Here is a 14,044-nt window from a genome sequence, read left to right as displayed (position 1 = left end):
GTCCAGAAATCGAAGACTCTTTAATACTTGGTTCCCACTTGAACGACGCAACACAACGAACGTAAGCGCAGCAGCTCAACCTATTTAACAAATCACGACTCAATAGATAACGCTTGTGATTTGACAATTCCTAGCGTTTGGTCTACTTCGCGTTGCGGGTAACAATAAATGTAAAATAAATGTACATGCATGTATGTATTCGCGCAAATCGATCACCCGGACTCTGGTGGCAAAAAAAAAACTGCACGAAAATGGTGGTGGTCTGGAAACTTAAGTATGCTATTGTATACTAGGCTTTAATCTAAACTTCATGCAACAAAAAGTAGAAGATCATCACTAACAGAAACTGAATATATTAATATAAACGTCTACCTGCGCATATTGATTCAAGATTCAAGACATTTTATTGGTCCACTTAAAATGGAAATTCATTTTCTTGACATATTTATGACAATAAAAGACAATAAAACTACAAGAAAAATACATTGCATGCACATGATTGTTTTTTTTTTCTCTTTTGTGAACACCACCTTAATCCACATACATTTGCCCTCCAGGGTAAGTACATTTTGTTTGGATATATTTTTTTAAACCATTATATTTTTGCATTTGCCTTGCCATCCCCTTTTTGCAATGAATAGTCCTTGCTTAAGGTAAGCATTTGTCTTAGGATTTGATTCTCTTATTTGATTGTGTACTGATTGCCTTTTGTTTCATTGAATAAAAGTGGTTTAACAAAAAAACATACAAAAATGAGTACAACTTTACAATTTTTCTTATCTGGATCGGTGGTCTAAGCATAACAAAGCAGAATAATGTAAAATCTAAATATTTAGTTAATTTTGCAAACTTAAGAAAATATCCGTTATATACTCATTATCTTATTGTTTATGCTTTCTTCAAACTTAAATCAGCTATTCTGCACTTCATTAGCACTGGTATTTTTCACTGCTGAATCTATATTTCACTTTGCTACCATCAATGGTAAACTTTACCAAGGTGGGAACATTGCCTGCGAACACGCCATTAATATCGATGTCTGTTTTGGCCAGTAGAATTTCTATTTTAGCATACTTATTGCTGTTGTATCAATTGCTACTAGTTTACTTGCTACCACTTTATTTTGCCATTGATATTGCAAAAAAACTTGAGAAACTGACAATTGCTGTTTCAGCATTCTTTTGTTGTTTTATTACGCTAAAATAAACTGGTTATACTGTGCTTAGACTGCTCTTGCTATTTTAAGCAATGATTTTGCTAATTTCTGCTAAAAAACTTTACTTTTATAAGTAAGTTTTAAGCTGATGAAACTGTGATTGCTCTATTGTACCATTGATATTGCTAATATCTGCTAATACAATTTTCCCATAGTGCTAAATGCAATATTTGTAAGTGAACCAATTTTCTACGTACAATACAAAATAAATATATTGTGTGTACGTTACAAAGTATATGTGTATGTATAATGAGACAATGACATAAAATATTAAATATTCAAATGTTGAACTCTACAAAACTTAGGCACACTTGCTGACTTAGTGTACTGTGCGGGAAACTATCTGCACAGGTTACAAAAGGCACAACTCAACCATGGCTCTGGTGGCTCTTCTCGGGAAGAGGACTTTAAACTGTCCAATGTACACATCTGGCTCGCGTTTAAAGAACACAGTGCAATTGGAAGGTAAACATTGAACACTTTTGATTGCAATGGTTTCCTCAACGTGATAGAATCCAACATTAATACTTCCTAATTTGATAATACGAAGATTTGTTAATTAGTCTCTAGTAATAATCTGAAATCGACTAAAATACCCTCAAATACAAGAAAACTGTCATCAATAAATCATACTAATTATTTCGTAGAGGATCTCCTAAATAAATTGATTATGACCCTTCAAGTAGTATGTACCAAGTATTTCATCTTCTTTTCCTTTTGAGATCTGAACACATCCCAACAACGTACATCTGCCTGTGTAAAACCAAAACCCTTCGCAGAAAATATTGCCCAGACACAAGTGAGAGCATTGTATCAAATATCGACAAGTATGTTTCGAAACTGTTTGGCCGTGAACGCGCTCATTTCTGGCGAGTTTCTTTAAGAAGGCAGCTTGTTGGCGGGATTTCATTTCTGAAGAAAAAAAAACAGACATACACATTCAAGAAAAAATGATGTACGTTGATAATATTTTTTATTTAAACTGTTATCAAAGATGGCTGAAGACGTATTGATTGGGTAAAATTTAAACGAGGATCAGAGAGCTCGGCAAATAAATAATGGAAAAAGTCTAAGATTCACCTCTGGTCAGAATAATGATGCTTTGTACGTGTAACCAAAATGATTGTTTTGGTAAATTATTTTGCTATAATAGAACACCTACTAGGCATATTAAACTGAAGATCTCTTGCCGCTTTCATTGCCACTTCGTTGATCACTTCATCGTAGACTTGCACCATGGCCAAACCGGTATCAGTAAACTCAGTTTTGATGGTATGTTTAAATTCCAAATTTGTGAATGATGTATATCCAATACTCGCAATTTCTCCATTCCTCCAGAGTTTTATATTTTTGTTATTTCCATCAAACGTCACACCAATGAAAGTCCATACGTTTGGTGGTAAGACGAAAGCTCGAGTCAGTACATCATCTTTGTAGTTAACCTTTACCTCAGAATGATAAAACTGCTTGTCTGACACGGTTTGTGTAATAGTAAGATAGTGATCATTGTTCCCAAGACGTACAATGTCCCCGACCGAGTTGTAGTCAGAGTAAAAGTGAAAACCTAAAGTGAAAGATTGGCTTGTAAAGACATCTGTTGTAAACGCCGTGGTTGGACAACCTGATATTTCATTGATGTTAAATGTAGTTGTAGATCTGTATTTGTCTGATGATAGCAGATAGCAGATAGTAGCTGCATAATTCACTACCACTATTCCTATAGGATTCGCAATGTCATCAGAATCTGAAAAGCGAAAAGTTTAGTTTCAAAAACGATCTTAATAATTTTTTTTCGTAATTTGATTTGATTTGATCACTTTATTTCAGAATAAATATTCCATATATACTGTACAACAAAACAATAATACAAACCAGAAAATCAAACTAAAATAGGATTTTTTTTACACCTAGTGTAGAGATTTGAATGTCGTAACAAATAGTTTGTAATACACCTAACCAGATCATTTTCACTATTCACAATTTGAACTCGCCAATTGAAAAATGGATACACTCATCATGCTAATATGCTATATCTTATTTGATGCTTAGGGGGTGTAGAAAGATTCATGTCGAGTAACCCTAGCAGTAGGTCAGGATTGAACCCTGTACATTGGATGAGAAGCACGTTAACCACTAAGCTACAGTTAGTGATTGGCATCAGCAACAGGATCGTTCATGTTGGAGAACATATGTATTATAGTATGTACTAGCAGTAGTTGCGGTAGTAGCAAGTATAGAAAAGCATCACATTTCAGAAGTACGGTAGCAATTGTAGTGAGATTGTAGCAAAAAGTAGCAAGGAAAGTAATTGTTGCAGTAAACTACAGGCGTAGTGAGTAGTAGTAGTAAATTAACATGCTTAGCCGTATTATAGTATTACTATGAATATCGTGTAGGTTCCGTTATCACGCAAAGTTGGAGAAACATACCAAGTGGACAGTACTCGTTAACTTCACCAACGTCACAATATTCCAATTCAGTATCTGCATCGTTGGTATAACACCACGGTCCTCCTGCTTTGCCATCCGGGTTCCTGCACAGATTATGATCACCGATTCCTTTATCTGGATCTTGTACAACAGAATGAGAGTGTGGAGTTTTTGACGTCCATTGCTGACAAACTCGACCGTTTTTGGTGATGGCCACATTACCTCGATAGTCGTCACCAGATTCAGTTTCTCTGCATTCGTCTATAGGATTATCATTTAAGTATGGATTAAAATTTAATAATGTATAATCGTGGATCGTACAAAAATGCCTAAATTATCAAATATTATTAGATAAATTCCTTTTGTGGTCCAACAAATTTTCAATACTTTTTAAAACAAAAATAAACCTACCATAAAATAAAAACAATACGACTGGTGGTGTTGTATAAAGTAATGAAAGTCCATTCGAAACATTTTTTGAAGTAGTATAGTGTAATATAGTGTTGTGTTGTTGAGGTACTGACTTGTAATGAAGACTCTTACTCGCTTAACTGTCGTAACACATATATTGTTTATTCAGTATAATACTTGATGATACAATAATACTTCAGTACAATATACAACTATAACTAAGGATAAGTATAGATAAGGAACAGAGGATCAGTGATGCTGTCGGTGAGGTGTGAAGTGTGTAGGTCTGCTTCTGAAGAAGTGGCTGTGAGGTGTGTGCTCCGTGAGGTGACTGTAAGGTGTGTCTAGGCTCTTCTGAAACTTGGGGGTATATTGGCTTCGGTTCATTTGCATACGTCACTACGTCATCTGTGAGGGTAACGATTGGTCCTAAGTTGATCCAGGGGTGTTTAAGTGGGAGTAATTGATCTTATCTGGGAGGTTACAATGATGAATTGGCCCTGTCGAATCTTTGCTTAAAACTGTCAATATCTAATTGTTTTACGATGGGAACAGTTAGAGAGGTCAAATAAACTGTTTACTTTTGGAATTTAATTATGAGCTAAATTTACTAAATGTACTTTTGAAACATCTGGACAATTTCTCCTCTGGACTTTCTGGGTCAAGTTTGCGAACTTATTTGAATTCTGATACAAAGGTCGATTTCTTAATTATAAAAGTATATCATTATATTACATCCCTCTGTTTCCCTTTTTTTTTCTAATCTATTTAAAATATAAAAATGGTTATAATAGTGGCATGCAAAATTAAAGTTATATAAAAGGAAAAAAAACATTATTATACATATAAGCAAAAATTGAGTTAGCCAAAACCATTGACTCTGAAGTGTAACCTTATCACTTTCACTCTCTCTTCTCTCTCTTAAAAAAAAATGAAATTAAAAATGAATTTGGTATAAAATTCGCGTAAATCAAACATAAATCAGTTAAAAATAAAATACAAAACTTAAAAATAGTATGTTACATTGAACATACATCAAATCTTGCGACAACTTATCGCGTTCTAATGGCCTTCAACATAAATCAATCAAATCAAAACATAAAACTCAAGAAAATCAAAATGTCAAACTTAATCACTTAAAACTTTAAAGAAACAAATGTGTGTGTCGTTGACACAAACTTATCCACAATATATCATTATTTTCACAACTTTATCAATATAATGATATACTTTTATAATTAAGAAATTGACCTTTGTATCAGAATTCAAATAAGTTCACAAACTTGACCCAGAAAGTCCAGAGGAGAAATTGTCCAGATGTTTCAAAAGTACATTTAGTCAATTTAGCTCATAATTAAATCCCAAAAATTAAACAGTTTATTTGACCTCTCTAACTGTTCCCATCGTAAAACAGTTAGATATTGACAGTTTTAAGCAAAGATTCGACAGGGCCAATTCATCATTGTAACCTCCCCAGATAAGATCAATCACTCCCACTTAAACACCCCTGGATCAACTTAGGACCAATCAGTAACCTCTAAAATTACGTAATGACATATGCAAATGAACCGAAGCCAATATACCCCCAAGTTTCAGAAGAGCCCAGACACACCTTACAGCCACCTCACGGAGCACACACCTTACAGCCACTTCACGGAGCACACACCTTACAGCCACTTCACGGAGCACACACCTTACAGCCACCTCACAGCCACTTCTTCAGAAGCAGACCTACACTCACACCTCACCGACAGCATCACTGATCCTCCGTTCCTTATCTTTAGTTATAGTTGTATATTGTACTGAAGTAGGCCTATTATAATGAATAAAAAATATATGTGTTACGACAGTTAAGCGAGTAAGAGTCTTCATTAGTACCTCAACAAACATTATATTACAATAGTAGTAAAAGTACAAAAATGAAAAACTTAGTATCGAATTTCATTGATCACTTTATGACACAATTTAACTTTGTTAATGACACAAGCATTTGCTTTCTTGGTGACGCCACCATTATTTGGAAATAAATGTTATTTTTTGTTATTCAATTCAATTCAATTTCTTTGTATTTCGGAAATATCATCCATATTAATAAACTTATAAACAGAAAAGAAAATTCGTAAACTCTAAACTTGTTTGGATATTACCACTATTCAACATACGTTGAATAGCAACTGCTTCTCCCTATACTGTATAATGCCTATGAGCTTCGTTGCAAATAACGCAACCATTTTCATACATACTGCATTTTGCCCAGTACCATAGGAATATTTGGTAATAGAACATTTCATTTGTATCATATGTGGTGCTTGTATTAAGTAAGGTTAGGTGAGGTTAAGTGTTTTATATACAATAATAAAATACATGTGAAACACATGTGATGTTGTATTAGTAAAAGTTGCCGATAATCGAATAACATTGTATTATGGCCTTTTGTTTATTATTTTGTTAATTAAAAAAATACAATTTCGCATTTTTTAAACATACTTATTTTAGGTTCGTCCTCGTTATATACACGCATCTCACAAATATGCAAATATTCTTTTCTAGGATTCCATATGAACACATATCGACCTCTGGTTCCTTTCTGGCACAGAAAATCAATGATTGGGCTCGATTCAGTATCAGTAACACTTTCGCCACATTTTTCTGCACTTTCAATATCTTCTTCTGAACTTGTTTTTACTTCAGCGCCTTCAAGCCTGTTATCAACAAAATCTAATAAAGAGTAATCAATAATTAATTGATTGTTTTAATTTACTGTGATAAAGTTCGAGTTGAGGGCGCAATTCACACGCAATGTAACCCACGACTATGTAGGTGATTCCTGCAAACGTATGATTCGTTAACAATTAATTAACCACTCTATAGATATAGAACGTTATATTACAATTGTTGAGCAACAAAAGTGTGCTCTTTTGAATGTGATAAACTACATAACACTAAAAGAGATAAAAATCCTACATTTTGAATTCAGCTGGTCATATGACGTTTTAATTAAATTCGGTTTATCATTCGATTCTTACAACGTCGGTGATTAAGCTTGGTTCCTACTACAAGGACGTAAACTCTCAAGCGATCGTGGACCAATGACAAGCGACAGTTCGAATAATCTATCGCTTGTGAATGGTAAACCCACTTTGTTGCGCGTACGTGCTTGTGTTGCGTCTCAGAGTAATAAAGCATTAGAGACAATCCTACTTACGATGGTTTTCATATTCAACGCGGTTGATTACTGTCACTCTTGTTATGTTATACTCTTTTTCCAAATCTACTCTTAACCATTCACCTGAAGATGTGCTTCCTGTAAACAAATAAAATGAAATGAAATGATCGATCCGGATTGTTTTTAATGGAAGTAAAGTGATATGAACCAGAGTTAAGACAGAATAAGTGGGTGGTTGAAGAAGGAGAAATTTCAAAGAGAGATCTATTAATCATGCATTCTAGTACAGGCATAGGTTTATTTGCCTCTTCAATATTGTTTGTTTCTACCGAGACTTCAGAAGGGATCGAGTTGTTTTCGAGTACAGCCTTTTATGGAATATAAATATATCAGGGAAGAATGAAATTACAGTAGTTTAACTCTTCTCTGAGTATATTAATATAATAACCTAGAAAAGAGAGGTTCGGTCACACTTCGTTAAAAAGTGTGGATCTTCTATCCAACTACTCGTATAAGTGGACACTCCGTAAGCGAACTCTTTTCCAGACACGGGTGTCCGCATCAATTCCCCGTGTCTTTGGGGAGGTGTCAGTAAGAAACTATCTAAAAATATATATTCTAAAAATGCAATATCAATTGGGGATGATCATCGAATAAACTGAACTTTTCTCAAATAAATAGATGTACATGTAATTAAGCCTACCGTGGACTGAGTGCGTGCAGCCTTCCTCAATACCGTCTTTGCCATCAGTTGCCTCTTCAGAATTACCTGATTTAGATGACGTGGGTTTCTTGAAGGAGAGATAAGCTGAAATAATGAACACGTAGTTTAATTGATTTTTTTAACACGTTTAGAAATCGGATGTTTCTTAATGTCACTTAATTGTAACAGGCAGGGAAAAATGAAATTGTAGTGATAACCAACTGAAATACGTCTATATTGAAATGATACGCGTTGCGTTGCAATGAATTTGTCCTCCAATCTTTTAACTTTAAAAATAGAAAGAATGTTGTAATTTTCTTCATAAAACGTTATAAATACAGTAAAATACTATTTTGTATTCGTGTCTTCACTTAACTTAATTCACTGCAATAAACTCTCTAAATTGCACGACAAAATCGATTGGTTTAAGTTATAAAAACTGTTTTTATTTTTTTATTTAATTGTTTATTTATTTATTTATTTATTATTTTTTTCTTTTATTAAAACTATTTTTTATTTTAAAGTATCACTGGCATGTTAAATCATATTTAACTATACTGTATTGGTCATGGAATCTGTGATAGTGTAAAGTACTTTATATTTTTTAACGATGTTGATAGATATGTGTAGACTATTACAACTTTTTAAACATTTAATTCTTGTATTTTAAACATTTGTAGCTTATGCTTCTCTTTCGGGAGGTTTTTGAAATAAATAAATAAAAATACAAATTACTTATTAATACTCTTAAAACAAATTATTTAATTTTTCACAATTCTCAACGTAAACTAAAAGTTGATGACCTAAATATACTTCTTGGCGGAATTCAAATTGAACGCAAAACTGAAACACTTTTTTTAGGTGTATATATTCATGAAAACCTCAAATGGACCAGTCATCAAAATTACGTTTCGAAAAAAATATCAAGATCTATTAGTATTATTAACAGACTTAAGCACTTCTTCCCTCTAAATATTTTAATTTCTCTTTATAACACACTTGTACTTCCTTGTTTCCAGTATTGTAACATTATTTGGGCTGCAGATTACTCTTCTAATATTGCTAGATTAACTAAATTACAAAAACGTGCAGCTAGAATTATTACTTTTTCACCATATAGAACCTCATCTGAACCCCTTTTTAAACGTCTTGGTATATTAAAATTAACGGATATCCACAATGTTCAAGTTGCCAGTTTTATGTTTAATTATTTTAAAAACCAACTTCCTATTTCTATGATTGATATGCTCTGTAAACATACCAAATTTCACAATTACAATTTAAGAACTTCTCATTTAAACATTCCTTTTGCTAGACTTACAAAAACTAAATTTTTTATAACTATATCAGGTCCTAATTTGTGGAATCATATCCCACCAAATATCAAAACGTCAATATCATTATTTACTTTCCGAAAAAAGTTAAAGAATCATTATATATCTAAATATTATACTGCTTAGTTAATATGCTTATTATCATTATTTATACTCACTATTTATGTCTTACACAAAATATTAGTTGTTGTTTATTATTGCAATCTTTAATCTATACTATATATAATGTATATATAGTATATACTATATATATACTGGAATTATAATTTATGTATACATATTTTTTTTTCATTTACCAATATCGGTAGTTATTTCATTTATAATTATCATGAAACTATTGAAATATAATTTAAATAATTTGTATAAAGAAGATGTTAGTTATGTTATTATACTGTAATTTTTTATCCTAAATTATATAATTATATATTCTAGGTTATTTTTATTTTTTTAGTAATGTGTTTTGTTATGGGTCCCTACGAGACAAGTTTTTAACTTCTAGAAGGGATCCATGGTAATAATGACTACCAATTACTGTTTTATCTATGTTCACTTTAATATCTTTTTTCTATTTTGTATATATTCATTCATTATTATCTAAATAAATATTATCTGAATCTGAATCTGAAATGGTTTTGTACTACGAAAGCCATATAATTTACAGAGATGACAAACGTCATCAAGACCAGCCAGACCAACTGTTAACATAGCATTTTGAGGAGATTCTTCCTCCATGGTATTCATACCGGGAGGTCCAGATATATAAGCTTAGTCGTAACAGTTAAAAGATAATGATCCTTTTCCGATTTAGAAATCTGTTCATATCGAAAATCAATCAAAGTTTAAGGTACGAAGGAAATGTACTCGTGCTTGTAATTATTATTACATAATTTATATACAATCGTAATGTAACGTTTCAATTATTAGACCAAACAACAAATTTTACTAGCTACCGTACTCTTGCCTACTCTGATGCATAATTCTAAAAACGAGTGCCCTAAGGCTTAATCTCCAGAGTTTTGCTTGGTGCTTTCATTAATCGTTTCTTTGTGTCCTCCTCGTTAATGACCTCTGAATCTTAAAGGTCCAGTAATACTATAGAATACTTTATTTTCAATAACTAGTTTCAACTCCATAATAATGCAATGGGTAACATATTGGGCGTGCGGTTAAGACATTTATTTCCACATCTTATGGCAAGGTTTCAATGCTCACTCGCTTCATGGTTCTGGTTTGGTAGAACGAGTCTCTTCGGATAAAGATTATAAACCGTAGGTCCAGAGTGTAGGCCCACAAAATGCGCATATACACTTTAAAGTTTTTTTAGATGAGTATAGGGGCAGCTGGGGTTACCCCGGTGTAGGCCTACTATTTACAACATTTCGGATTTGAGTTACGGTACAATATTAACTTTCATTCGCTCTCCTTTTATTTCATGTCTTTTTATTGCACTAAACCCTTGTTTCTAAAATTGCACTGTGAACCATTTTCAGTATAACATTTAGTATAACGTTATTTACGTCAAATGTATTATCGAAAAATACGTGACGTAATCTTAATTTGCCAATTTGTAAATGTTCTATTGATTTGTTTTATTCTTATTTTATGTAGGATTTTGTCCATGGCATTTTAAAACATTTATGTAAATACTAAAAGTATTAGTTCTAATAGGCCTAAGGGAGGCAATTTTGACATTAAAAACAAAATATTCTTGGTCGTAACAGTTAAAAGATAATGATCCTACATTTCTTTTCCGATTTAGAAATATATTCATATGTAAAATCGACCTACGTTTATAGGCTACGAAGGAAATATGCTCATGCTTTTAATTATTATTACACAATGTACATTAATCGTAATGTAATGTTTCAATTATTAGATCAAACAACCAATTGTGCAAGATATCGCATAAATACACTCTAGCCTACTTTGATGCCTACTTCTAAAAACGTGTACCCTAAGGTACCATAATTTCTAGAGTTTTGTCCGATGCTTTGTTAAATCCGAAACCGTTTATCGTTTTGTTGTGTCCGATGACCTCTGACCGCTGATAAGTCTTAAAGGTCCAGCAATTGATATAGAATATTTTATTTTCAATAACTAGTTAACTCTAGATAAAAATGAATGGTTATTTAAGAAAAGTGATAAGATGAGTGATTGGGAGAGTGAGTGAGTGCAGGAGAGAGTGGAGGAGTGGGGTTTAATACGTGGAACCGTTTTCCACAGCCTCATATGGTAAGGTTTCGATGCTCACTCGCTTCATGGTTCTGGTGGTAGAACGAGTCTCCTTGGATAAAGATTATAAACCATCAGAGTGTTTGGCCTACAGAAATGCTCGTGTGCTCTTTAAAGTCGTTCTAGATGAGTATAGGGGCTGGGTTACCCCGGTGTACCGGACTATTTACAAGATTTGGGATTTGAGTTACGGTTCCCAATATCTCCAATTATTTATCTTTTTTTAAGCGCTAAACCCTTGTTTCTAAAATAGCATTGTGAACAATTTTCATTATAAAATTTAGTGTAACATTATAAAGTATTTTCTCAACTTCAAATATACTCCTAATTTGCCAATTTGTAAATGTTCTATAGATTTGTTTTGTTCTTATTTTATGTAGGATTGTGTCCTTGGCATTTTAAAACACCCATTTTAAAAATACTTATTCACAGAAAGTAGTTCGAATAAGCGCGGCAATTTTTACATTGAAAACAAAATCTTCTTCCTTTCTTATCACTGTTGTTGAATTACAAACGGCACATAAAACACACTATTATTCTTACAATTTTATTATTAATTATGTATGAAATGAAAGATAGCCTACTCACCAGATTCGCCAACTTTCAAAAGAGACAAAATCACACATAACACGCAAAGTTTCATTTTGGTGTCTGTTTGTTGCTGGTTGAATCACAAATAAAATACTTGTTCTTAACACCCGATGGAAATACTAACCCGTTTATACATTAGTAACCATGAAAAGCAAAGTTATAAATCTTTTCAAGATTCACACGAATTGGAAATCGTTGACTAAAGCGCATGCGTATTCATATTTTCATCTACTGCTTGTGACGTGATAAAATGCTTAACCAATGTTCGAATTTAAAATAACAGTCAAAAACAGCCTTGAATTCACCTCTTAAAAAGTATATATAATAGAATACGCAAGCGCATACAATTCTTTCTTCGAAATGTTCAATGTGCATTCGTAATATACAAAATGTATAAAAGCTTTGACTAAATGAATTAATCGCTTAATAATGTAGAGCCTGTAGGAGGCCTGTCGTGCTTGTAATCAAACAATTATGCACATAAAATCAATATTTCATTGTATATTTTAATGGTAAAATCAAAGTAAGGACAACAAGAAACAGTACATAATAGTGAATAAAACCTTCTATACACAATAGCAAACTTAGTTTGCAAACTCAAAGTTTGGTAAACTTTGCTGCTTCTGAACCCTGGTTTGCACAAGTTAAGCTAAGGCCTAGTCCATAGTCCTAGTAAAAATTCGTTTTCATACGAGTTTGACAAGACAAGTTTGCTACTGTAGAACAGTTGTTTCAGAAAACTGCAAAAACCTACTGATTTGCACGAGTTAACCCTATACGATATACAAAGGAATGGACTCGTGTTTGTAATTATTATTACAGAATGTAGGCCTACATTTAATCGTAATGAAACGTTTCAGTTATTAGATCAAACAACCAATTGTAAAAGATGTCGCATAAATATACTCTAGCCTACTTTTATGCATAATTCTAAAAACCTACTGATTTGAACGAGTTAATCCTATAGGCCTAGTCCAAACTTGTCTTGCCAAGCTCGTTTGATCTAAGTCTTAGTAAACATTCGTTTTCAAACGAGTTTGGCAAGACAAGTTTGCTAGTGTAGACCAGTTGATTCAGAAACTACAGAAACCTGGTTAAGCCTAGGCCCGGTCCATACTTAGTGAACATTTGTTTTTCAAACCAGTTAATCAAGACAAGTTTGCTACTGTAGACCACCAGTTATAGGTCTATAGTCTACACTTAGTAAACATCGAGTTTGAAGACAAGTAGTTTAGACCAATTGTTTTTGAAACTTAAAAGCTATTAATCCACACTAGCAAACTTAATTTACAAACCTAAATTTGTTCTTGGTGTATTAATTCTAAAGCCTAGTTTACACTAGCAAACATTACCAAATGTTCGTTTACAAACTCGGGGCTTGCAAACTAGACTTCTGCAGTTTGTCAACTGGTCTGGTCTAAACTCTAAACCATAAAAACGGTTTTCTTTTTTGACAAACAAACAAAGGTTTGCCATTGTAGACTAGGCAACATTATGTTTGATTAAGTTTGCAAGTATAGTATAGACTAGGCTTTAGAATTAATAAGTAATAGTTATGATGAATAGTATTTATTTTACTTGTTAGCACAAGCACATTATTAAGTTTCTCTCGCTTTTCTTTGCCACGTTTAATTTGTTTGTCTGGATCAACTGGGGTATGGGAATGCTATTACACCAAAAAAAGGCTGAGGCTAAGAGTTTGTTTCCATTTATAAAACACGTGGATTTTTCCGATCAAGATCAACGTGATTTACAACACACTTGGATTTTCTATTTAAGATCAACGTAATTTCATTTTATTTTCATTTATTTATTCGATATCATGTCCTGGGAAACCAAAAGCAACAGAGTCACCATATTATGAAATGTCTGGGGTCCCAGAAGAACTTAACTACATAAAATTAAAATCAATATACAGTTCAAAAACATTGATTTAAAAACATTTTAAAACCAGAAAAAGAG

At 32.7% G+C, this 14,044-nt stretch overlaps 1 protein-coding gene across 1 annotated transcript; it reads right to left on the bottom strand.

The window, feature by feature from the left end:
- Window positions 1–437: 437 nt before the first annotated feature.
- On the bottom strand, window positions 438–12,149 carry LOC140041565 (uncharacterized). The gene is made up of 7 exons (XM_072087645.1): window positions 12,080–12,149; window positions 7,926–8,030; window positions 7,262–7,360; window positions 6,544–6,774; window positions 3,646–3,906; window positions 2,379–2,960; window positions 438–2,128 (listed from the first exon to the last, which is right to left on the bottom strand). Exons 1-7 carry the CDS (start codon window positions 12,132–12,134, stop codon window positions 1,872–1,874), a joined length of 1,590 nt encoding a protein of 529 aa, XP_071943746.1. The 5' UTR covers window positions 12,135–12,149; the 3' UTR covers window positions 438–1,871.
- Window positions 12,150–14,044: the final 1,895 nt, after the last annotated feature.

The sequence above is a fragment of the Antedon mediterranea genome, chromosome 1, assembly GCF_964355755.1.
Source record: "Antedon mediterranea chromosome 1, ecAntMedi1.1, whole genome shotgun sequence".
NCBI lineage: Eukaryota > Metazoa > Echinodermata > Crinoidea > Comatulida > Antedonidae > Antedon > Antedon mediterranea.
Note: the sequence above shows the minus strand (reverse complement) of the source record. Positions and strands in the feature narration are given on the sequence as shown.

Excerpts from the sequence above, each read along its gene's own strand:
- LOC140041565 (XM_072087645.1), bottom strand. The coding sequence starts at position 12,134 with ATGAAACTTTGCGTGTTATGTGTGATTTTGTCTCTTTTGAAAGTTGGC. Across the intron at positions 7,361-7,925 it reads CTGCACGCACTCAGTCCACG|GAAGCACATCTTCAGGTGAA; the intron begins GTAGGCTTAATT and ends ATTTGTTTACAG. Across the intron at positions 6,775-7,261 it reads CGTTGAATATGAAAACCATC|ATTTTGTTGATAACAGGCTT; the intron begins GTAAGTAGGATT and ends ACTCTTTATTAG.